The 25782-nt window shown below is 36.9% G+C and overlaps 1 protein-coding gene and 1 long non-coding RNA gene across 5 annotated transcripts in view; one reads left to right on the forward strand and one right to left on the reverse strand.

The window, feature by feature from the left end:
- USP3 (ubiquitin specific peptidase 3) overlaps window positions 1-25782 on the forward strand; it is a 104854-nt gene that overhangs the window by 46501 nt on the left and 32571 nt on the right. For 3 of the 4 annotated variants that reach the window (XR_013967079.1, XM_080807821.1, XM_080807822.1), the window contains 8 exons: window positions 1849-1932; window positions 4851-4932; window positions 6277-6359; window positions 7574-7687; window positions 10756-10869; window positions 20640-20786; window positions 23659-23765; window positions 23910-23990. Coding sequence is in view for 3 of the 4 variants with exons in the window: in XM_080807821.1 (XP_080663947.1) it covers window positions 1849-1932; window positions 4851-4932; window positions 6277-6359; window positions 7574-7687; window positions 10756-10869; window positions 20640-20786; window positions 23659-23765; window positions 23910-23990 (812 nt within the window). In the remaining variant the exon portion in view is untranslated. Of the gene's footprint in view, window positions 1-1848; window positions 1933-4850; window positions 4933-6276; window positions 6360-7573; window positions 7688-10755; window positions 10870-20639; window positions 20787-21443; window positions 21489-23658; window positions 23766-23909; window positions 23991-25782 lie in introns of all 4 variants that reach the window. The other variant, XM_080807820.1, reaches the window with a different exon arrangement.
- The window catches only part of LOC308345552, a 36772-nt gene continuing 34971 nt past the window's right edge, over window positions 23982-25782 (reverse strand). The window contains exons 6-7 of the long non-coding RNA XR_013967080.1: window positions 25226-25304; window positions 23982-24136 (exon numbers count right to left, since the gene is read on the reverse strand). This is a non-coding gene — a long non-coding RNA (uncharacterized lncRNA). The remainder of the gene's footprint in view (window positions 24137-25225; window positions 25305-25782) is intronic.

Genomic DNA, 25782 nt, shown 5'->3' on the forward strand with positions numbered 1-25782 from the left:
AAGCAGGCTCCACGCCCAGTGAGCAGCCCTAGGAGGGGCTTGATCCCACAACGCTCAGATTGTGACCTAAGCCAAAATCAAGAGTCAGACGCTTAACCAACTGAGCCACCCAGGTGCTCCAGAAAGAATTACTTTAATAAGAAAAAAAAAAGTTATTTAATTTAACTGGAAACAGTTTGTTTCAACAAAGTAACAGCTTTTTTTGTGGAGGTTCAGGAGTCCACTTTTCAATTAGAGATCATGGCATACTGTAAATATATGAAAGGTTATCTAAATTTGCTCTTAGACTTCATTTCCCAGATGAACAGTAGCATTTAGCCTGGTTCTTGTTTTGAATACTGAGTCTTGTCTTATCTGTAATACATGTATAAATTTATGCAAACATAAAATGAAAAGGAGGAATTAAAGTAGCAGCATAATTTTACTCTCAGTGAATGCTTAAGCTTCTTGGAGGAACCTGGTGCCATAAGTCTAAATTTACAGCGTAGACCTTACTCTCTTAACATTATGCTGAAAAGAAGCAAGGAATTAAATCTTTTCACTAATTTAATATTTTACATTTTATAAAACTGATAATTATTCTCCTGCCATTGCAGGTACTTTGATCATAGGGAAACAGTCCAGGATGTAAAAGATAGCTTCTACTATTTGTGAAAATGTCAGGAAACTTGGAGAATACCTTAGAGACTCTTGATTGACAGTGTAGGTACTCCGTTAATGGGGGGGGGTTAAGTAATTACATATATACTACTGTTTTAGGTAAAGTTTCAGAAGCATTCACTCGAAATTTTAACTTCTATAAATAAAAGACTTTAGGAGACATGCTGTTCCATGTAACCTTTTTTCTCCCCGTTACTTTCCTCCATTTTCTTCTCATGTTTTAATAGACTGATTTCAGATATGTAAGAAATGTTTTTGGATTCTGCTAGAGATGACCTAATTTTTACTAATTGCTATGCATTCAAAGTTTTATTTACTCAGAATGACAGCATTACTGTCATTATTCTTAGGTAGTTATAATAAGTGGTTTTATACAAAGCTGCTATTCAAAATAATATATTGGTACTAGTTTGTAAGTTGTTTTTGTTAAAATTGGCCTCATTCCAGGAAAAAATGGAATGCTAATGTAGAAGGTGAAGTTTATTACCTGTGAGTCCCTATATTTGCTTATTGACTTGCTAAAAAACACACACACACACAGTATCAGTTTTAAAGAACACCTTAAATATCTTTCTTCAGAGCAGTTATCAGATCCCTAAAAGATGTAGCCACTATTTTATACTTTCATTTTCTAACACCTCAGAATGAGGATTATTCTCAACTGTCTGAATTCAATTTATTTTAATTAAACTGCTTTAAATGTAAAGCTTTATTTTTAGTTTTTTTCCCCTTAAATTTAACTGTCCCTATTGGTTGATTACCTTTTCCCTGCTCTTCATTTAAATCTCTTCTCCCCCCAAATTCCCTGTTATTTTGAGCTGGGACTATGACCTGAAAGCTTTAGGCTTAAGGCTATGTGAATCGACTTGGTGCTTTTTATTTTCCATGTATTATGCACCACTAAAAAGAGTGTAACACATGTAGCAGCTTATTTTGTTTTCGAAGGAGGAATTGAAGAGCTTTTGAGTAAAAACGTGAAAAGAAGCTAGTGCTCGTTGCCTACGTGGCTTTTTTAAAAGGCTCTTAAAAACATTCCATTGTGGATTCCAAGTCCTCTTTAAATTTACCACCGACAGTAACTGCCACAGAGCCATGTGATCATCTTGGCAGTAGCCTGGCCTTTTAGTGATTTCATTACTGTGGTTTCCTCAAGCTCTTTGCACACATTGATTAATATTTTTCTTGCAGTTATCGCTGTGATGATTTTGTGGTTAATGACACCAAGCTGGGACTGGTACAGAAAGTCAGAGAACACTTACAGAACTTGGAAAAGTAAGTAATAGGCCTTGGGAAAGGAAGGGTAATAGAATAGGGTTGAGGGGTTTTTGCACATTTTTGGGTGGGAGTTTTGTTAATGAGTTCCATAACTTCGTCATGTTTTTAGTGTGATTGAAATGTTAATAAAGTAAACTTTGGATATCTGAAACTGTGCCCATAGTTAATGGTCATAGCTTAGCATTTATTTCATTTAATATTTATCATAAATCATAGCCAAGAGTCCAAGAGCCTTTTTAAAAAAAATTTTTTTTTGTTATTGCCTACCAATTTATAAGCTCTGGTCAATTGATTTCGCCAGGGAAATTTTGGAGGTGTAAGGAAAGGGAATAAAATGATAGAAAATTATTATAGATTACTTCTGATATTAGAAAATCCTCATCAGGACTGTTTTATGACGTTTTCTCAGAAGCACTAAAATTTATGCATTATTTTTAAGGGAAATTAGGTTTTATTATATTGTCCACTTTGCATCTATAGAACAGCACAGCCTTCTAGTTCCTTCTTTTCCTCTTTTGTTGGGGGCTGTATGTGTGACTTGAAATTACAATAGATTGTAAAATGCCTTGTATCATAAAGAAATTAATGTACTTATATGAATAGATTTTTTTTTTGCTATAGCCAGATAGGTTATTCAGATAAAACTCACTAAACCCAGAGTTGAAGCAGTAAAACAGAAATCCAAATAATGATGCCTTTGAAGCTGCAGTGGATAGAAGCATGACCCTGGAATGACTGCTGACTCCAGTGAAATTTGTGTAAATCATGCCTGATTGTCAGGTGCCATCTAATTTATTTTGACAGTTGACGTTAAAAACTATTGTGAGAACATACCAAAAGGAGGAGTCCCTTAGCAAACTTTAAGGCAACAGAATGTTTTTAAATCCTATATTGAGAGGAAACAGCCTAAGTGCTTTGAATAAAACAGTATATAGTTTTCATTAACCAAAGTCTTTCTGCATGTCTTGTTGACTAAATAGATTATAAACCTGATAAGGAAAGAAGGATGGATTTCTTTAAAATCTAAACTTGTTAAAACACTTCGAATTAAAGTACTTTTTGGCTTGTTATCTTTTGGCTCCTCTCTTTTTCAAAGTGCTTCTTTCCTTCTTGTAATCTGGAATAGAGCAGCAGAAGCCCTACCTAGGATTAGAGACACTACCACGTCAGTTCCAAATAAATGTATCAGAACTAAGTCAGAGGGAAAAGGGGACACTCAAGAATGAGCATGCATTTATGCAGTTATCAAATCTTTTATTTCCACTGACCACTTCATCAGGTAAAAGATGTCAGAGTTCCTTGTCTACACTTCTGTTGGGTCCCACCGAAAAGTCTTCCTTGCAGTCCTCCTAGGTTGAAAAACATGAGTTGGGTTCATTTTTCTTCACATGTGGCCTTTAGTCTGTAGTGGAAACCACAGTTTCAAAACTGTGAATGTGTTTGTGTTTTATATATCTTTAGACTATTCTGCATATCCTCTAGAAGTGCACTGTACAAAAGAACTTTTTGAAGTGAAGAAAGTGTTGTATACTCTGCACTGTCCTATATGGTAGCCCCTAGTCTTAAGCGGAGCACTTTAAAAGTGGCTAGCATGACCGAGGAACTGAATTTTTAATTTTATGTAAGTTTAGATAATTTAAGTTTATATAAGTAAGTGGCTACCATATTAGACACTGTGGATCTGGTGAATTCTGCCATTTTGAGAATTGCTGAGGGTAAAATTTAATAACTTGTATTTTAAAAAGCTGAATGCTTTGTTTATGTAGGTTAAAACTGAAAGTTAACTGTTAGGCTTATTGCTAATTTGTGTGTGTGTGTGTAGTGCTTGCGATTGAACCTCCTTACTTACAGAATTGTGAAGGAATAACATGACACTGTGATATATGGAATTGATCTCTTCTTACCTTATAGTCACTGATACTCTTAGAGGGATATACCTACAGTTCAGAGGCGTTGCCTAAGAAGATTTTTAGTTTTGAAGTAACTAATTGTCACTAGATCTGATGCTCCAAAGATACTAGAGTTCATGTGGAAATTAAATAATCCTGCATTTAGTTTGGACTACCCTGGTACATTTTAGAAGATGGAAAAGAATAGGCAGACTTTAAAAGTCTGTGTTGTTCAAGTGTGGGCTTTAGTCTGTAGTGGAAACTATAGTTTTAACAGTATTAACAGTAAAAAATGACGATTTTTACTTCTTTTAGATTAGGTCTCCTGACATAATTATTTTAAAATGACCCTCTGAAAGAATTATTTTCTGATAAAATTTAAGCAATATATCTCTTTCATCAAGAAAAATTTTGAAAAATTTTAATTTAGAATATCCATGTAATTAGAATTTTTTCAGAATATCCCTTGTAGCATAGCTGAATCAAATTAATTTATATGTATCTGTGTGCCTATAATTATTTTCCAGAAATTCAGATTATATCATAATCTGTTATGACAAATGAGCAAAACAGGATATCTGTATCAAAATTAAGAAAAAAGAAGCTTAGTACTTGAGACTTAATGTTAAATCTCAGAATACGTATCAGACAAGGGTTTTCCTTTTGATGTGAGGAATGGGGCTTCTCATTTTTGAAGCCTCGCAGTCAATTAGGCAGGTAGTGGTAGTGGAGAGGGATTGTCTCACAGACTACATCTCCCTGGCCAGCTTTTCTGGGAAGTGCCTAGTGGTAGATGCTTGCAGCCCACCTTGCTAGAGGAGTAGTGGGGATTGCCAAGGAAAGTAGAACTTCTTACTTCAAATACTTGTGGGCTGCAGTGGGCCTAACAGGTCACTTCCTGGCCTTCCTAAGCGCCAGGCAGGGCTCTATACCCCAGACACTTAGAACAGTGATGTTTAATTTTTAACCTGCTTTCTAGTATGTTTGTGTTAATGTCTTTTTGACTATCTGTTTGTGTTTTAATAGCTCAGCTTTTACAGCTGACAGGCATAGGAAAAGAAAACTTTTGGAAAACTCATCACTAAACAGCAAGTTATTAAAAGTAAATGTAAGTAATTAAATATATACAATTGTAAAAATTGGTTGCGATCCAGTCACTGTTTTATTACTCTAACATTAATGTTGCTCCTTATACACTTTCATAAATATATGCCTTGGATTTGGGATATTTTACAAAATGTTTGCCACTTGTACTAATGATTCTTGATGTGACTGAATATCCCAGTGAGTCCATCTGTCAGTGCCTTCCTTCCATCAGGATTACTCCTGTGCCCCTCTGCCTTAGCAAGTGTTTGTTCTTAAAGCCTATTCATGTATCTTATTACTCTGTTTCTAAGGACCCCAAAGATCTTTGCTTTCTTCTGTTAAAGGTTCTAAGTGCAAATTCTATGGGTCTGAGGTTTTGTAAATTTTATTTCTTAGGACTTCATTAATACGATTTCACCATGAAAGAATATGCTTCCTCATTCTGATAACCATCTGTTATCAATGTATGATCCATTAATAAATTAGTAAAATTTAGAGATCACTAAATACTTTTAAATACATCAGTAATTTTGCCCTGCATCTGCCTTTCTGCTGTCATGCTAGTTAGGTTTAGACATGCACTTAATTAAAGTGTTAGGATTTTGTGAAAGAAAGAGCTAAAGTACTCTGGCCATCTGAGTTATGGGCAGAGATGCTTTGGGTTGGATTGCTTCACAGGTGTAGTATTCAGATGTTAAGGTGCGTTTGTAGAGCTAATCAAAAAATCAAGTCTTGGTCTTTAAAGGAAATTCAGGTAGTTTTTAAAAGTTGATATCCCATTGCTAAGAATGCATGTATTGGTCATTTATGCATGGCATAGAGTTAAAGGTTTGGGGATGAATATTTCAGGTATATATATTTATATTTTTTCAATTTGTAGTATTTTTTCTCTTTTTTTAAAAATTAACATATAATGTATTATTTGCCCCTGGGGTACAGGCCTGTGAATCATTAGGCTTACACACTTGACAGCACTCACCATAGTGCATACCATCCCCAATGTCCATAATCAATTTGTAGTATTTTTAATAAAATCTCATGAAAACATTATCTTAAACTTCATCTCTTTTAAGGCTCTTCCTGGTTTTCGAATTGTGTACTCCATGGATTTCATTAATGCTGATTTCCTCATAAGCTTCCATGAGGTACTCCCAATGTAGGACAATCCCAGGATCAGAAACAGGCTTCTAAAAATATCTGGACACTTATACAGAAAGTAGAATGAGAGTTCGAAATATTAATTGGACAAAAAGGACCAGTTCCAAATTGGCTTGATGCTAGAGTTTCAAATATAGGCCTTAGCTTTGATGTCTGAAACACCCTTCTCTTGGTATTACTGATGGCTTTTTCTTGTCCCATTTTGCAGGGAAGCACTGCTGCCATCTGTGCCACAGGACTCCGGAATTTGGGGAACACATGTTTCATGAATGCCATCCTTCAGTCACTCAGGTACTGTTAACATCAGAGCTTAAGATGCTGGTGTTAGCTTCTAGTGAAATGGTTAGGAGGAAAGGCTCTGGGTTCACATTCTGTCTCTGCCACTAACGCCAGTCAGTTCCCTGTGCCTTAGTTTCCTTACAGGTAAAATTGGGGATAGTAGTTCTGCCTCATGGGAAGATTAAATAATTTATAAAGGGCTTAGAACAGTGCCCAGCAGTAAATAATTGTTAGTTGTTACTATTTATCTCCTGTTTCTTCTTGAAAAAACTAGAGCAGAGATCAGCAAACTTTTTCATTAAAATGGCCAAGACAGTAAGTATTTTAGTCTCCACATGCCACCCATAGTCTGTCTCCTATCTTTTCCTCCTCCCCTACCTTTTTAAACAACTCTAAAAATGTAAGAGCTCAGTGGCCCAGGACCAGATATGGCCTGTGGGCTATAGTATACAGACCCCTGGACTGCAGGGGTTCAAAGAATTTAATCTGATCATTAGTTAAGTCTTAAATATGATCATAAGATCAGATGTTTAGATTTTTAAAATGTAATATAAGTAGTAAAAATAAAATACCCGACAAGGCTGACTTCAGTTATATAGAAGAAATTATTTTGAAAGTCATGTACTTATAGATTTTAATGTGGCATCAAAGGCCAGAATAAATTCTCTTCCCAAGGCCACCTTGCAAATAAGGAGCAGAAGTCATACTTGATCCCTCCTTGAAGGTACTATCTCTTGATTTATCTAGTCTTGTTCAAATAAGAAATTCAAGTCACTACTGAATTCCCTTATCACTCTGTACTTTGTATCTAAACAATATGGTTGGTTTCATGGTTTATTTTTATTTGAGGAAATTATTGAATACCTGGAAACAGGCATTATTTATTTATTTAAGTTATCTCTACACCCAGTGTGGGGCTTGAACTCACAACCTTCAGATTAAGAGTCATATGCTTTTCCAACTGAGCAGCTGGGTGTCCAAGAATTCAGGATTTTTTGAACAAATTTTGCTTTAAGCTCTTTGTTCATTTCTACAAAGTCATCTGTTAATGCTGTTTTCTTAGAGTAAATGAGGAAACTCAAAGCAATTTCTTGAGAAATTGAAATATCAAAAAATTCACATGTAGGTTTTATAGAGGTTTCTTTACAGTCCTAGTAAAGTCTTTTATTTTTTTTTCTTCTTCTCTTTTTTTTCTTAATAATTTTCTTCCCTTCCTTTTAAAATAGTAACATTGAACAGTTTTGCTGTTATTTCAAAGAACTGCCCGCTGTGGAGTTAAGGAATGGGAAAACAGCAGGAAGGCGAACATACCACACCAGGAGCCAAGGGGATAACAATGTGTGAGTTCTAAGAATATATCCTTTCTGGCTTTGAGCTACAAAACAAGTGACTCTTACTGGTGATTTCCATTGCATTCTGTGAGTTAATAGGCATAGCATTTTAAAACACTCTTCTTCTAAAACCTGGGTTTAACTGTCTAGCTGATGATCTTAATAGTTGTTGCAATTCTTTTATTTCTGTTTACCTAATAGGAGGATAAATTTAGCTCTCTACATATTAAGTCTTTGTGGATTTGAGCTCTAACATTGACATCTGGATATGAAACACAGTTTTAGATGTAGATCAGCATGATTATCATTAGTCTTTGTGAATTGACACTTGTCTTATAGTGTTAGATAAATCTGTTTTGGACAATAAAATTAATTTGTAGTCGTCAAATTAATTGTGGGGCAATGCAGCCAATTTAGTTGATATGGAGAGGGAAAAATTGACAGATGATTATTGAGAACTAATATGTATGCAAATTCATTGCAGCTGTGCTCCATTTGATGTTCAGAAGATCTATATTATGATTATAATGGGCAGATTTTTTTTCATATCTTAACATTACTAAAGTAAGGCTCTGATTTATAATTTGTGTGTCTTTTTTTATTTTTTATTTTTTTAAAAAGCGCACACATGGGGCGCCTGGGTGGCTCAGTGGGATAAGCCTCTGCCTTTGGCTTAGGTCATGCATGGTCTCAGTGTCCTGGGATCGAGCCCCGCATCGGGCTTTCTGCTCAGCAGGGAGCCTGCTTTCCCCCTCTCCCTCTGCCTGCCTCTCTGCCTACTTGTGATCTCTCTCTCTGTCAAATAAATAAATAAAATCTTAAAAAAAAAAAAAAGAGCACACATATGCACATGCTGGGGTGGGAAGGGGCAGAGGGAAAGAGAGAATCCTAAGTAGGCTTTACGCCCAGCACAGAGCCCAACATGGGGCTCAATTTCATGACCCTGAGATCATGATCTGAGCTGAAACCAAGAGTCAGATGCTTAACTGACTGAGCCACCCAGGTGCCCCTAATTTGTATGTATTTTAATGTAATGTTCTTTCTGCCTGCCCATTCCTGCTCCCATTCACCCCATCCCCACACATTCTGAAGAGCCATTTTACAATCTGACATTGTTCTGCCTACGTGACTGAGGGAGATTAGGATAGAACATGTCAGAATAGTGTGCATTATGGATAGAGCCAAAGCACCAGGGAACTTTAAAGCCAGACATTGAAGTAGGGATGGAATACTACCATGACAGTTGATATCTTAAGAGTTTGCTTTAGTAGCAGCATATAGGATGAACTGGAAAATGCCTGCATTCCAGAAGACTTCAGACTTTATAGTAGTTGGGTTGGAGGAGATAGTAGTGAAATAAGGAAGAAAAAAATGCATTTTCACAAAAGTTAAGAGGAGAATTAGTAGTACTTGATGCATTAGTGTTATTTAGGGTTTAGTTACAAACTGTAGAAATTGGCTCCGGCCATTGTAGGCAGAAAAAGAGCTTAATGAAGGTCTGTTGGTAAGCTATTACTGGATGGGTGGAAAATCAGGTCTGGAATCCAGACATCCAGGACCATCACCACAATCATCCCATGGAACTCTATCCCATAAGGATATCACTGCTTCCGTAACATCATTGTCCCATAACAACACACTGCCCAGTGTGTGACACCAAAGTTCCTATTATCACCACTGTTGGAGTTGGATGCTGGGTGAATGCTGCTGTTACTGCTGCCCCTGCACTCCAGATGATCTTTGTCACCAGCAAGGATTTGGCACTGCCCCAGCTTTGTATCACTAACTTCAGCTTCAAATAGGCAGAACTCAGGCTATACATCTGAGTCTTGGCTGCAGGGAGTTGAGAAAGCAAGTATCTGGCCTTTTCAACTTTCATAATGGGAGGCAGTCTCTTACCAAGACTTTTAAGGTGAGGAATTCCTCAAATACAGAGTGTCCAGGAAGTAAAAAATACGATTTGTATCTCAGGGACCTACTGAATGACAGAGGTTGAGCAAGAAGTTACTGAGATTCTCTGAGATATCAATGAGATATCCATGAGTATGGTAGTTGTATTGACAGATACAGATATTAAAGTTATTTGGACATGTTTCAGTTTAACTAGTTATTGGAAGTGTTTCATTCTAGCTACATGCATAGAAAAACAAAATTAATAATGACTTAAACATCCATTGTTTATTTTCTCATGTAAAAGCTAGAGATTATCTATCTAGGGCTATTTGCCACAATCATCAGGCTCCTTCTAGCTTTCTATTCCACCACCCCTAGTGTAGGGCTCCTATGTACATAGTTCAGGGTGGTGCTGGAGTACCACCATTTTGTCCTTCAAGCTAGAAGGACTACTCTTTCTCTTTAAGGAGTTTCTCAGAAGTTGAACACACTCAGAGTTTTTTATTCCAGGAGTTCTTGTGCCAAGCAAAAATTGGAAGTTCTGTTCCTATGAGAGAAGAGGAGAGAATGGGTATTGTGGGATAGTAGAGAAGAGTATAGAGAGCAACTTTAGTGCACATTGAGTTTGAAGTGACAAGAGGACGTCCAGGAGAAAATTCCTCTTGGAAACTGGAGAAACCTGACGAAAAGTGGGCATGAGAAAACCTAGATTTGGATTTGGATTTGGAATCCTGGTGTGGAGTCGGGTGTTGAAGCTTTGTGGCCAGATGAACGGTCTCAGGCAGAGATGAGCAGATGGTCACACACTGAGGTCTGGGAAGTGTTCCTTATGAGGGGCAAGAAGGAAAACTACAGGAAAAGGAGAAAGAGATTCTGTTTTAAGTTTTTAAAAAATGTACGTTTTAAAGTAATTTGGTTTGTAACTTATCTATTGCTGTATTGTGCAAGTATGGCATTACTTTGGGACAAAGTTCACCATATGGTTAAAAACTAGTTTTGTCTGTAATTACTGCAGTTTATGTGGGGTTTTGAGAAGCTCTTACTAAACTGTCAGAATTAGTTTAGGAGAAACCAAACTCTTTATGTTTTCATTTTTTATTATGAATTGTAGACAGTTGGACATTATGCATTGAAACCGTAGCCTCTGACTAATGCCAGGGGTATCGTCCCTTCCTCTTTTCCAGGTCTTTGGTGGAAGAGTTTAGAAAGACACTTTGTGCTTTATGGCAAGGTAGCCAGACTGCATTTAGCCCAGAGTCCTTATTTTATGTTGTTTGGAAGATTATGCCAAATTTTAGGTAAGTATTACTTAATGAAAGATACTTAAAACATTAATATTAGTCTTTTTTTGGTTCCTGGAACAATTTCCTATGAAGTGGTGGTATTCTAACTAATAAAGACTGGTTTTATTTTATTTTTTTATTTTCATATTTTTAGAGCCCTGGGTGGAGTAGGGGAGGAGGGTTTGGGAGAGGGTCAGAGAGAGAATCTTTAGCAGGCTCCACGCCCAGCGCAGATCCTGATCCCACAACCCTAAGATCATGACTTTAGCTGAAATCAAGAGTTGGACGCTTAACCAACTCGGTCACCCAGATGCCCCTTTTGTTTTGTTTTTAAAAGAATAACAGCAGTTGGAGCGTTTGACTAGACAGATGTGTGTGCTTAAATAATATATAGACATTAAAAATCTCTAACAAACGGTAGGATATTTTGTTCTAAAAACGAAGACTTTATAAATAACTTATGTGCCCTTGTAAATAATTTAGGAAAACATGCCGGACAAAATTCCATTAATTCTTTCAAAATCTTATGAAGATTCATTACCATCATGCACCATCTTATTTCAACTAAAAAAAAAAATCCATTTGTAATCTGTAGAAATCTGTGGTCTTAAATTCACTGTTCTGGGTTGGGTTTTGAAGTCAAGTCCATTGGGATTCAGTTTGCAAAAGGTAGCTGGGCCACATCCCAATGTGGCTGTAGAGTCACTGTATTTTCCTTGGTCTCTCTCTAGCATCACTTGAGGAGGGAAACAGTCTTGCTGTCAGAGGAATCTGCCTCTTCTCCGAGGTTAGTCCTCTCAGTAGGGATGCAGGTAACAGCAGATTTGAGGCACTGCAGGTGTTTGACAATAGCCTTTGCTACCGTCTGCTGATTTTGTCCTTCTGAAGCAGGTCTGTGCTCTTGCTAGTCAGGAGTTTGGCACCTAGTGTACATCGCTTTCCTTCTGAAAAAAATAAAAACAAAAACACCCAGCATGCTGTATGTAGTAAGACTTAGTAGTTTATCTTGCTCTACTGCCTAATAGTGGTTTAGATATATTAGTAGTATAGAAGAGTGTTTAAAAGATAATATCCTCAAGAGCTGGCATTTGTTGCCTTACTCTAGAAGTCTAGCCTTGAGGATCTGATATGATTGACTGTTGTTACCCCTGGTCTCTGTTTTGAAGAAAACTTCTTTTATATATTGTGACATTTAAATCTTCTCTCAGAAGAGACTAATTTTGTAAGAATTTTGAAGTTTCTCGACTCCAAAATAGGAAAGGTGGACATGACTGCTAAGTTACCACTAACCAGGTTTGGACTTAATATAACATTTCTAATATAGTCTCCCAGTTAGACTCTTGATAAGGACATAGTCTTTGTGTTTTGTTATTATATAAAATTGGTTTCTATTTAGTGAATGCCTAAGCACTTTAGGCCTTTTATATCTGATATTCAGTAAAAAAATAAACACAACCACAAAATTTCCGTCAAGAAAGGAAGTTTTAGCTCCATTTTTTTAATTAATTTTTTTATTTTTTTTATAAACATACAGTGTATTATTAGCCCCAAGGGTACAGGTTTGTGAATCACCAGATTTACACACTTCACAGCATTTGCCATAGCACATACCCTCCCCAATGTCCATAACCCCACCACCCTCTCCCTACCCCCTCCCCCCGGCCACCCTCAGTTTGTTTTGTGAGATTAAGAGTCTCTTACGGTTTGTCTCCCTCCCGAGCCCATCTTGTTTCATTTATTCTTTTCCTACCCCCTAACCGCCCCCCCCACATTGCATCTCCACTTCCTCATATCAGGGAGATCATATGATAGTTGTCTTTCTCTGATTGACTTATTTCGCTCAGCATAATACCCTCTAGTTCCATCCACATCGTCGCAAATGGCAAGATTTCATTTCTTTTGATGGCTGCATAGTATTCCATTGTGTATATATACCACATCTTCTTTATCCATTCATCTGTTGATGGACATCTAAGTTCTTTCCATAATTTGGCTATTGTGGACATGGCTGCTATAAACATTCGGGTGCATGTGCCCCTTCGGATCACTACGTTTGTATCTTTAGGGTAAATACCCAGTAGTGCAATTGCTGGGTCGTAAGGTATTAGCTCCATTTTAAAAAAGACAAAACTGAGACAGAGGAGGAAGAACTTGTTCAATCTTACACATCTAGTAGGTGTTAGGGTTAGAGTTAGAACTCAGGTCTTTGTGGAATTGGTAAAGGATAGTTGTGTCAGCAGTCATTTGTCTACACGCCTGAGTGAAGCCTACCAACTAACTTCATACTGTTCTGCTTGGTTCCCATGGTGACTCAGGTCCTTTATTCTTCTTCTTTTTTTTTTTTTTAAATTATTTATTTGACAGAGAGAGATCACAAGTAGGCAGAGAGAGTGGGGGAAGGCAGGCTCCCCGCTGAGCAGAGAGCCTGATGCTGGGCTCGATCCCAAGACCCTGGGATCATGACCTGAGCCCAAGGCAGAGGCTTAACCCACTGAGCTACCCAGGCGCCCCAGGTCCTTTATTCTTAAGTGAGAGTTTAGAAATTGTATGAAACTTTTATTCAGTAAAATTCTACTTTTCCTCAAAATCTGCCCACATCTCTGCCTTTTATATAAAGTATCTATAGCCCAGCTGTGAGCATGATTTAATTTTTCGCTGCTTAATTTTGCACATTCTATATCCTTAGCAATGAAAGGAAGACTCTTGGAGAAGGTGACCAAGTTGAGTTTCTGCAGTGATTCCTAATTCACATGAACTCTTAGATTCCTTAGTGACTGATGGGAGTAGAATGCCTATGTATTCTTAGCAGGGCTTTCTCAGTTTCACAGTAATTGAAGTCATTCCCCATTTTCTTATAATCGATGAATAATTTGCTCTTGGTTAGATCTAGATCTTGAAATTATATCAAGGATAAAGCTTAAGTGTAAGGTCACTGCACAACCCCCAGGGGCGAGGCCAGGAGACGTGGGGCTTTCTTCCAAAACTGTTGTTCTTACTAAGTATGCAGGGTAAAGTTCCTGTAACATGGCCTGTGTGGAAGTACCAGGAGTCTTGAACTATGTTTCTGTTATATTTATGATCACAAAATAAATTTTTAAGAGAGGTTAGGAAGCTCATTTTCCTTGATTAACCTATGATAAGTTCTAGGGAGTTTGATCCCTTGGAATGACCTATGAGGACTCTGAAATACATGCATGTGAAAGTAGGAACAATTTTTATACATTAAATAATGAAAAAATGTATATATATTGTAAATGTAAACAACAGCTTTGGATATAGAAACAACCAAAACTATTTTTTTTTAATTTAACAGATAGAGATCACAAGTAGGCAGAGAGGCAGGCAGAGAGAGAGGGGGAAAGCAGGCTCCCTGCTCAGCAGAGTGCCCGATGCCGGGCTCGATCCCAGGACCCTGGGATCATGACCTGAGCCGAAGGCAGAGGCTTTAACCCACTGAGCCACCCAGGCGCCCCTATTTTTTTCTTTTTTCCTACTCAAACCAAAAGCCAGTTGCCCAGTGGTAAACTTTTACCAAAGTTTGACCTTTCCAACATACATATCTTCTACTTACCATACTTCCTTTTTTTTTTTTTTTTTAAAGATTTTATTTATTTATTTATTTGACAGACAGAGATCACAAGTAGGTAGAGAGACAGGCAGAGAGGGGGGAAGCAGGCTCCCTGCTGAGCAGAGAGCCCGATGTGGGGCTCGATCCCAGGACCCTGGGATCATGACCTGAGCCGAAGGCAGAGGCTTTAACCCACTGAGCCACCCAGGCGCCCCCTTACCATACTTCTTATGGCATCCTAGTATGCCCTGCTTTTCCTGTCTCTTTCCTTTTCAGAAAAGTAACTTAAAGTTTATGGTGGGTTTTTTTTTTTTTTTAAGATGTTATTTATTTGAGAGAGAAAGCATGCACTAGCAAGCAGAGGGGCAGAGGGGGAGGGGCAGAATGAGAGGGAGAGAATCTCAAGCAGACTATATGCTATACTCACTTGGAGCCCTTTGTGGGGCCTGATACCAGGACCATGAGATCATGGCCTGAGCTGAAACCAACACTTGGACATTAACTGACCAAGCCACCTAGATCCCACTAAGTTTATGTTTTTTAAATAGGTAAAATACAGGTGGCTGAGAATTTCAAAAGGTAAAGAAAGGATATATAATGAAAGTTTTTTCTTTTACTTTATTACCCAGCCATTCATTTTGCTTTCTAGGAGCAGCTATATGTACTAGATTTTTGTGTATCCTTTTGTTGATATTCTGTGTGTGTGTGTGTGTGTGTGTGTGTGTATAATCTTGAACTTAAATGGTAACATATTCATGCTTTTTTTCTTACTTAGAGGTAATTCATGCTAGTATCTAAATAACTTCTCCTTTCATTTTATGGCTGCACAATGTTATACTTTATAGTTGTGTCGTAATTTATGTGTAGTCCCCTATCAGTGGTTATCCAGGTTGTTTCTTACCTTTTCCTATTCCAGACAGTGCTGCAGTAGATAGTCTCATACATGTAGATGCAAGGGTCTCATAGAGCAATTGCTGGATCAAAACATACTTGTTTTGGGGTGCCTGGTTGGATCAGTTGGTAGAGCATTAGACTCTTGATTTCAGGGTAGTGAGTTTGAGCCCCATGTTGGGCATAGAGATTACTTTAAAAAAAAGATACTTGCTTTTAGTTTAGTTTTTTTTTTTTTTTAAAGATTTATTTATTTATTTACTTATTTGACAGAGATCACAAGTAGGCAGGCAGAGAGAGGAATAGAAGCAGGCCTCCAGCTGAGCAGAGAGCCGGATGCGGGGCTCGATCCCAGGACCCTGGGATCACGACCTGAGCCAAAGGCAGAGGCTTTAACCCACTGAGCCACCCAGGCACCCTTGCTTTTAGTTTTAATAGTCTTTTCTGCTAGCCTTTTTTTATTCTATGCCTTCCTTAACATGATTTTAACTTCTTATGTCTGTCTTTCTCATGTTTGTCCTATGGGATTTGCCCTGACCTCTGTCTCCTTCTTTATGGTCCAGCTTAATGCTAACTGTCTAGAAAAATCTCTTGATAATTCAAATTGGGTCATGGTATTTATTCCCTTACTTCTCATATCATTTATATGCTATTTCTACTTTCACATAAATTTGCTTTAATATATTTGCCTTAACTTCCAAGGGAGTTTTCTTTAGTTTTGTACTTATCAGTTCTTGTTGTAATTAATGTTTAAAAACGATGGGTGAATAAATTACTAAAAACTTATTTCTGGGGTGCCTGGGTGGCTCAGCGGGTTAAAGCCTCTGCCTTCGGCTCAGGTCATGATCCCAGGGTCTTGGGATCGAGCCCCATGTCGGGCTCTCTGCTCAGCGGGGAGCCTGCTTCCTCCTCTCTCTCTCTCTCTCTGCCTGCTTCTCTGCCTACTTGTGATTTCTGACTGTCAAATTAAAAAAAAAAAACAAAAACTTATTTCTATAAGCTATTCTGGTAGATCTTTGTGGACAACAAAGGGGTCTCTGCATGTGAGATCTTAAAAAAATAATTTTTCCAGATACACTGTTGATATTTTATAATTAAGCAGTATTAGTTCTGTCTAGGAATTTAGCTGTTGTATATTTTTTGTGTGTTTGTAAGCAAAAACAGATGTTTTTATCATTTTCATTTTCTGGTGTTCTTGTCTTGGAGAAACTCAGCCATGATTGGTGTCACAAAATGTAGAATAGCAGCTAAATTTGATTGATTTGGGTTATATACAATTTGGACAAAACAACTCAGAATTCTTTTATGAATGTTAAAGATTTTTCTTTTTTTTTTTTTTTTAAAGATTTTATTTATTTATTTGACAGAGAGAGACACAGTGAGAGAGGGAACACAAGCAGGGGGAGTGGTAAAGGGGAGAAGCAGGCTTCCTGCCAAGCAGGGAGCCCAGTGTGGGGCTCGATCCCAGGACCCTGGGATCATGACCCAAGCCGAAGGCAGGCGCCCAATGACTGAGCCACTCAGGAGCCCCAGATTTTCTTTTCTTCTTAAAGATATTTTAAAAATAAGAACAGAGCCTAAAATTACAGTGTGTCCTAGGTATTTTAGAAGTTTGTTCTAGAATGATAAAATTTTATTCTGTATAGGCATATCCTATTTCTGATTGGTCTTTCCAAGTTACACATTATGTACCGGTACTGCCAGAATGCAGAGAATAGTCAGTAATGCACAGGTGTATATGTCACAGTTAGGTGTGTTGGCATCATACAAGTACTTGTATGTGCCTGAATTCTGTGGTATCTGTTTCATTATTTGGAATGTCTGCTTTTCACCCTTAAGCAGAGGAACAAAGTAACGTTTTCTTTCATCATTCTTCATTGGGGCAGTTCTTTGTTAATAAGATTTGGGTAAATATAGCTTGTCACCTTATGCCAAAAACTGTGAAGAAACACCCTGTATTTCTTCTGCACATTGTGTTTCAGCAGTGTCCCTCTTTCTTGTCCCCTTCATTCAGAAGGGGTGCTTCGTGATCTTTTGGGCTTTTATATTTGCATTGTGCTTTCCAACCATTATTCGTCACAGCATCTTTAGGACCCAGAGTTTCTCTAAGCATTAAGAAGGAGGTAATATTTACCTAAGGTTGTAAACAAGTTAAGATAAGGAACAGTATTAACATTGGAGCCACTGTTATTTCTCTGTCTTCTTTTCTATCTTATTTCCAGTCTGTTGCAGAAATACCAGTTGGTTCTTTATAAATCCATTTCCTCACTATTTCACCAGCACTTGTTTGGGTGATATCACTGAGATAATTTGTATATAAAACATAAACATTGAACCTAAATATGAGGAGTGTTTCCTTTTACATGATTACTAAGAGAGACCTAAGTTAACTACCAACAAAATTTTGAAGCTCCGGATTGTATAATTGGGAAGTAATTGAAAAGATCATTGAAACTTGTGGAATTTAACTTACTTAATAGTATTTTTTAAAAGATTTTCAGAGAAGTCAGTGAAGCTATTATTTGTTTAAAAATAGAGTTGTAAATGTCTGTTTAGTCAGAGTTGGAAAAATTTCATTGTCTTAGAAGAAGCTGACTTTGTGTGTTTTTTTTTGGTGAAGATCACAAATTGAAACAAACTTATCTTATACCCTTATAAAACAGCTGAGTGTTCCATGATTTCATGTATGTAAAAAAATACATATTTCTAATGGTAAAGGAAACATTAGAAAATAATGTGTTTTGATACAAGAAAAGAGAATCAAAAGAATCATGGTGTGGTTGGAAACATTCATGAATGTAATTAGGCAGTTTTTTCTTTTTACGGATGTTGAACCAGCCTTGTAGCCCAGGAATAAATCCCTCTTGGTTGTGGTGAATAATCCTTTCAATGTACTGTTGGATCCTATTAGCTAGTATTTTGGTGAGAATTTTTGCGTCCATGTTCATCAGTGATATTGGTCTGTAATTCTCCTTTTTGATTGGGTCTTTGTCTGGCTTGGGGATCAAGATAATGTTGGCCTCATAAAATGAGTTTGGAAGTTTTTCTTCCATTTCTGTTTTTTGGAACAGTTGCAGAAGGATTAGTATTAATTCTTCTTTAAATGTTTGGTAGAATTCCCCCGGGAAGCCATCTGGCCCTGGGCTCTAGTTTGCTGGGAGATTTTCAATTACTGTTTTAATTCTCTTGCAGGTCATGGGTCTGTTCAGGTTTTCTTTTTCTTCCTTGTTCAGTTTTGGTAGTTTATATGTATCTAGGAATGCATCCATTTCTTTGAGATTGTCTAGATTGTTGACATAGAGTTCATAATATGTTCTTAAAATTGTTTATATTTCTTTGGTGTTAGTTGTGATCTTTCCTCTGTCATTCATGATTTTATTTAGTTGGGTCCTTTCTCTTTTCTTTTTAATAAGTCTGGCCAGGGGTTTATCAGTCTTACTGATTCTTTCAAAGAACCAGCTCCTAGTTTTGTTGATCTGTTCTGCTGTTCTTTTGGTTTCTATTTGTTTGATTTCTAGGCAGATTATTTTTTAAAAAGGGATGGACATGTGTTTGCTGAAAGTTCAAATCAGTACTGGTTTCATGATCCATTTTAAAAAAATAATTAGATAATAATTTATTTTGGTGAGAGAATGAAACTATTTTTATATGTGATAGAATTTCAAATATGACCTAAGATACCTAAGATACCTCTTATCTTTGAGTCATAAAAAAATGGATGTTGTTCGGGCTCTCTGCTTGGCAGGGAGCCTGCTTCCTCCTCTCTCTCTGCCTGCCTCTCTGCCTACTTGTGATCTCTCTCTGTCAAATAAATAAATAAAATCTTAAAAAAAAAAAAGGATGTTGTAATGAAAAAGTTTAAAGCACCTCTGTAGATATGTTTTTTTTAAGTACTTCTTGTAGATATGTAAAGGAGCTAACAACTTTGAAAACTTTTGACTGAATTTTAACATTTTTAAAAGAGTCTTAGAAGAACTACTTAAACATATATTGAGACTCAGTTGTTAAATAGTTCAGAAAAAGTTATAGTGAAATGCCAAAGTGACTTCTGACTTAAGTTCCATTGGTTAGGTAGATGCTTTTCATAATTTATGATTTCTACAAGAAATTTTAGGGAAAGGGGAGAAATGTATGTTGAGGGAAACTCTGGTTGAAAGACACCTATGGAAACATTGCCTGGAAGAGTGGTGGAAGTTTTGACTCAAGACCAAGCCAGAAAAACTTGTGATTTGAGAGATAAAGGGAACTTTACATGTTGGCAGAATGTAGGCAGAAATCTTTTCTATCTGTAGTTTTATAAAGTACTTTATGTATATCATTGCTTGATTTATTTTATCTACATAAACCTCTGTAACCTTTAAGTGTACCAACTTCATGTTCTGTCAGCCTTCATTACTGTTCACTTGTCATGGTCTTTATTAGTATAAGAGTTCCGTATTAGGGGCACCTGGCTGGTTTCGTCAGTTAAGTGTCTGACTCTTGAGTGCAGTTCAGGTCATGGTCTCAGGATCTTGAGATCGAGCCCCAAATTGGGCTCTGCACTGGGCATGGAGCCTGCTTAAGAGTCTCTCTCTCCCTCTTCTCCTTTTCCCTTCCTCCCTTGGTGCTCTCTCTCAAGAAAAAAAAAAAAAAATTCTGTATCATTTCCTTTCTGAATTCAGTATAAGAAATAACCTAAGAATATGTTGCTGCTTTATTCAAGTTTTAGGCTAGAGCATAATTGTATATGAGTCAATGCAAAGTATTTATATGAAAAATGTCTTGAATCAGAGATTAGGATCCGAGTAGAGACTGTTTAGAAAGTTTTTCTTTCTTTCAGCCAGTGTTAAAAAATCAGTATCTTTCAGTCTAAAAAATAGTTTTAAATTCCTTATCTCTTATATTGGTGGTTTATAAAACCGAGGTTTCTGGCGAGGGAAAGATGTGACATTTTAACATTTGAGCATCTTCTGGAGAGGCCATGTGAGATAGCAGGAAAACCAGAGTCCATCCCATCTCTGTTACTCTCTTGTTGTAGGACTTAGGCACATCACACACCCTTTCTCTTGCTCCTCAGTTCTCTTCATCTGTAAAGTTAGTTCAATTGAGATTAGCTCTCATATTCTGTGTTTTCAGACTTCTTTTAGTAGACTTTTTCCTTGTAGAGAAATTTGAGAAATTTTCCTTGAAGAGAAGTAAACCCTGACACAAGTGAGGATGAACGGCCAGGGAATCTCACTGTGCTCTGAGGGCCGGGCTGTAGCCCTTTGTAGCACTTTGCCTTCCTGCATGTTTGGCTGGGCATGTGGAGCTTCCCCAGTGACGGCCTGCTTCTTTTTGCTTTAAGGGGCTATCAGCAACAGGATGCCCATGAATTCATGCGCTACCTTTTGGACCACCTGCACTTGGAACTCCAGGGCGGTTTCAACGGTGTTTCCCGCTCAGCAATTCTACAGGAGAATTCTGCTCTATCTGCAAGTAACAAATGTTGCATGTAAGATGTAGTTTCCTTCTTTTTTTTTTTTAAGGAGGACCTCAGACGTTTCTGTTTGTGTTATTGTTTATTAGATTTATCATGGAAGGTGGAGAGTTTCCCTGGACCTTGGTTGAAACTTTTGTGCACTTGAATTTTATAACCAAGTGGACTAGCACATGCTTCCTGCTTCCAACCAGAGACCTCTTGTACTTACCTCTTGGTATAGTCCTGATAGTTTTTGGTACAGATCTTTTTAAAGGTTGAAAAAAAAAACAACAGAAAACATTTTGTACAGTTTAGCACTTGAAAATTCCCTGCCAAATATATCAAATGATATTTGGGAGACTTAATTTTCAGTACTAAAATAATTATATTTCTTCACTAGAAACAAAGGCTTAAAAATATTTTAAATGTGTATTTTCCTAAAATGTATCTGTACTTTAATGAACTTGAGGCATTTGTAAGATCTCAGAATTTTTCTTGCCTCTCAGTAGGAAACAAAACAAACATTTTAGATTGCTTTCCTAGGTACTAATACCCCAAAATATACATTGAGATTAGAAAGCTTATTTTGCTTGAGGTCAGGATGATTTACTGTTATTTCAGTCTAATTTTGTTTAATTGTAGTCTCCTTTTGTTCAAATTTTTTGAAAAGCTTTGTTTTGACCTGTGCAGGAAAGGGATTTACAAGACAAACTCCCCAAAGACAGAAAGAAAAGAGTAAGTAATATATAGGGATCACCGTATTATATTGCCTTGCAGTTCAAAAATCTGATTTAGTGTTCAGTTAGGGTCCTTTTAATGACAGAGCAGCCTCATAGCTCATCTGGTTGTATCAGAGAAGGGCAACTGTTTGAATTGCTATGCCTTTCAAAATGTTTGGCTTTCTAGGTCCTGATAACTATGGTTCCAATCAGAATCCGGTACAGAAGGGGAGGGATCTGTGACCTGGTAGAATTGTTCTTGCTGCTAGCACCAAGTTAAAAGTAGTATTAAGTGAAAAATTCTGCTTTGTACTTTATGATGACCTTTTGTATACTGAGAATATTGAACAGGCTCTATCAGGGATAGTCTGTGTGAAGTAAGAGGGTATATGTCTTTATTATTTTATTTGATGCCCAAGGCACCCTCATGGAGTCACATTGTGTAATAGTCCTAGGATGATCTTCTAGTAGCTAATGAGTTTTCAGTATTAACCCATGTCTGGTTATACTTTAAAGAGTAGTAATTTTAGGTTCCACTAATGAGATAGGAACAGAAAGATCAAGAAAGATCAACAGGATCCAAGGATCATATTTGCTAAAACTACAAAAAAGGTCTCCTATGCAATACCTGTGTTTACTTGTGTAAACACAGTGAATGCTACCAAAGGTGGGGATGATAGTAATAAATGACAGATCTGTTCTTCATAATACATAGAAAATCATTGCTGTTAATACAAAAGACCCTAGCAAGCATAAAAGTCTGTCCGAGTAACTAATGTTTAAACATTCTCAGTGTACAGTTACAATGAGAAAGCAGTTTTGAAATCATTTATGAATTTTGTTTTCAATCATTGTATACCTAACTTAATGCCATACACATCACATAGCCAAGACTCGATGAGTGTCCTTTTCTCAGAGGAAGAAATTATAAAGGAAGAACTACATTGAGTCTAAATGTACTGCTTTTTCCATTGTAATTAAGGTCAGTATTGTAAGTGAACATCAGTATGAAAGGATCATAGTCCCTTGATTCCAGTAGTTTATTTGGTGTGCCCTTTGTTTATGACCTAGATCTTAAACATAAAATGGCTGTTATATTAGATAGTTCCAGTGTATCTTGCCTTTTTAATTTACTATAGCTGTATATTTTATGAACAGATTTTAAAAAAGATGAAGCTGCAGTATATTTCTTTGGCCAGTAAAGAGTAGAAGACCTTTCATGGAAAAGGAAGCAAACTTTGACAATAATATAATTGCTCGAGTAGCTTTTGTCTGTCTCATCGTGGCAGTAGGTTTAATTTGGAGCACCTCAGAAAGTACAGTTCAGTGTATTAGGAGTGTTATTGTTTGCAAGTGAGGGAAACCACCTCAGATTGCTATTTGCAAAGAAGAGCATTTTCTGACAAGTTACTGCATGCATAAGTGCACAAAGGTTAATACATGTTTGCTGTAGGACTATTAATAATAGCAAACAACTGAAACAACCTGGAGAACCATTAATATTATATTGGTTAAATTAAGAAAAGGAACATAGTGTTAAGAGCTGAGTGACCCTCGCCCAAGTTGGACCTCAGCTTCCTGGTCTGTAAAATGGGGATAATGGTATCTGCTTCTTAGCTTTGTTTTGAGGATTAACTGATTTAATACATGGAGAGTACTTTGAATGGAGTTCGGCATAGAGTAAGTGCTGTAATAAGCGTTTGCTAATCATGCTTTCATGGTACACTTTCTTGGTGGTTCTTGCATCCAGTCTGTGTTCGTATTGTGGTATGCCAATCTGCTGTCAAAAAGGGTGAGGTATGTGTTCAAGAGATGTACTTTGGAAAAAAAAAAAAAAGCAGGTGTGGTTCTAATTATTATCCTAATAAAAGAGCCTCAAAATAATTTAAGGGCTTTCTTTTTGGTAAACACCTGTCTTAAAGTACTATACATATATACCCCATTGCATCTTCACGCCAGGACTCTGAGGGGTTGGAATTAGTGGGATGGGAAGTGGGGCTGTGGGAGGCTAAATGGCTTAAACCTTTTATTTGGTATACCTCTATATAGCTTTAAAGGTTTTGTATTATTTCATAATTTAAATAAATAAATGATATACCTATTCCCCCCCCCCAAAGAAGTGTAGCAGCTGTTAGACATATTTTAGTTTTTACTGAGATGTTTTCCTGTGTGGTGATTTTCTTTAGAAATGGAGCATCTACAGTTGTCACAGCTATATTCGGAGGTATTCTCCAAAATGAGGTTAACTGCCTCATATGTGGGACAGAATCTAGAAAGTTTGATCCATTTCTAGGTAAGACATATTGCATTAAAATTTTAATGTTTCCTTTGAAAACTTAAGACAGTACAAGATAAATGTAAAAATACATCAATTTTTGAAATTCTTTTCTAAGTGTGGTATATCCCTTTAACAGCTGTTTTCCTATTTCTTTTTAAGACCTTTCATTAGATATTCCAAGTCAGTTCAGAAATAAGCGCTCAAAGAATCAAGAAAATGGACCAGTTTGTTCATTACGAGGTAAAGATACTTTAATGTTGTAGAATTCTTTTTTCTTCTGAAATAGCTGAATAGACTCATAAACTCCATCCATCTGTGCTATGTTGTTAATTGCTTGAATGAGTTTGTGTTATAATTTAACAGAAGTCAAACCTGAATGTCTCCTCCTATCAGAAAGAAAGAAAAAAAAAAATGGGTGCCACAGATATTAAGGCAAGCATAAGATATTTCTCACCTTTTTCTTTAATACTGATTTTAAAATTGAGAGTCTGTAACAAGCTGCTTCTGACTTAATGAAATAGAATGTATTCTGTGGATGTCCCACTAATAGCCATAGAAGGAAAGAACACTTAGCTGTTTAATAAGTTATGATGTTACTCTTTTCTATGATTAATAGTTTTAGAATCTACTGATAAGCCTGAGGCTCTGCTTTTAATTGAAGACTGTGAGATTTGGAACAATTTTTTTCCCTGATTAGTGTTAACTGTTTTCATCAAGGCCAAAAGATCGATCTTTGACCAATCCTTAAAGTGACTTACTGTTCTTGTTGGCCATAAAAAGAAACTAGGATAGAAAAAAGAAAAAGGGCCTAGTCTGTGTTCTATCATTGAAGGCAAATAACATAATCCCTATGCTGAATTGTCTGTTGACTAAAAGTAATTTTTCCTCAGTTGCTCTAGAGAATATTGTCATAAGGATTTAAAAAAAAAAATCTATATATAGGAGAGAGAACACACACACACACACCCCCAGTCTTTTCCTACAAAAGATTCTCATTGGTTGAAAACTGCACTGTCCACTATGGTGAAGTCACAGATGGTTGGTAAAATGTAAATTAAAATAAAAAATGCAGTTGCTTAGTTGCACTAACCATATTTTAGGTGATCAGTAACTGCGTGGGACCAGTGGTATTGTATTGGACACCACAGATGAAGAACATTTCCATTATTGCAGAAAGTTCTATCGGGCAGTACTGCTGTAGAATCAAAATTATTCTGCCACCACTTGCTCGTAAAAATGTGCTAGTAAAAATACAACTGTTGGGGGAGGGACAGGCAGAATTCTGTGTCACAGGTGCATTTGGCAGCATTGGGCTTGTTATAAGAGGAGCAGCAGAGGTCTTGCTTGTAGCCCTGTTGCTCAGGTAGTTTCTTGAACTCCCTTGGGGGTAGCTGTCAAATACACTGGACTACTATAAGACAGGATAATAACTCCTTATATGAAACATTTTGTAGATGCTTTCAGTTGTTCCCTACCTTTGCAACAGTGTTGATGGTCTCTTTTGAACAGGAGCATAGAAGAAATTTAAGGAAGCTCCATCCACTCATCTTCCCTCTAAAATAGATGGTCTTGAAATACAGGTTTTGAAAATATCACAATATACTTGGTATCAAATCTTAGATTATTTTCTCTTTATATTGATGGCTTGAGAGTACAAGCTAACTTAATCATAAAGCAAACATTTGATCATTTAGAGAGGAAAGCAGTGAGGAAAGGAATTAGCCTCAAACTCTAGTAATCTAAACTGGATAGAGCTTCATTTTATAATTTCTTCAAACATTGCTTAACATAACTATGTGGATATGTATTTGAGCAATATTTCCTAAATAAAACTAAGTCCAGATGATCTTTGGAAGACCCAGAGACACTGGTTGCTTCAGGGTTCTTTCTTCCTTCTGTACTGTGTCCTCCTTCATCCTGCATTGGTCATGTAGTATGGTTCTTACTGCACCCTATAGCGTTTTACTTATTACCTATGCCAGAATGTTTTAATACTGAGAGACCTTACTTTCTTGAGATTGTCCAGGAGGAG

The sequence above is a fragment of the Martes martes genome, assembly GCF_963455335.1.
Source record: "Martes martes genome assembly, chromosome: 7".
In the NCBI taxonomy this organism is placed as follows: Eukaryota; Metazoa; Chordata; class Mammalia; order Carnivora; family Mustelidae; genus Martes; species Martes martes.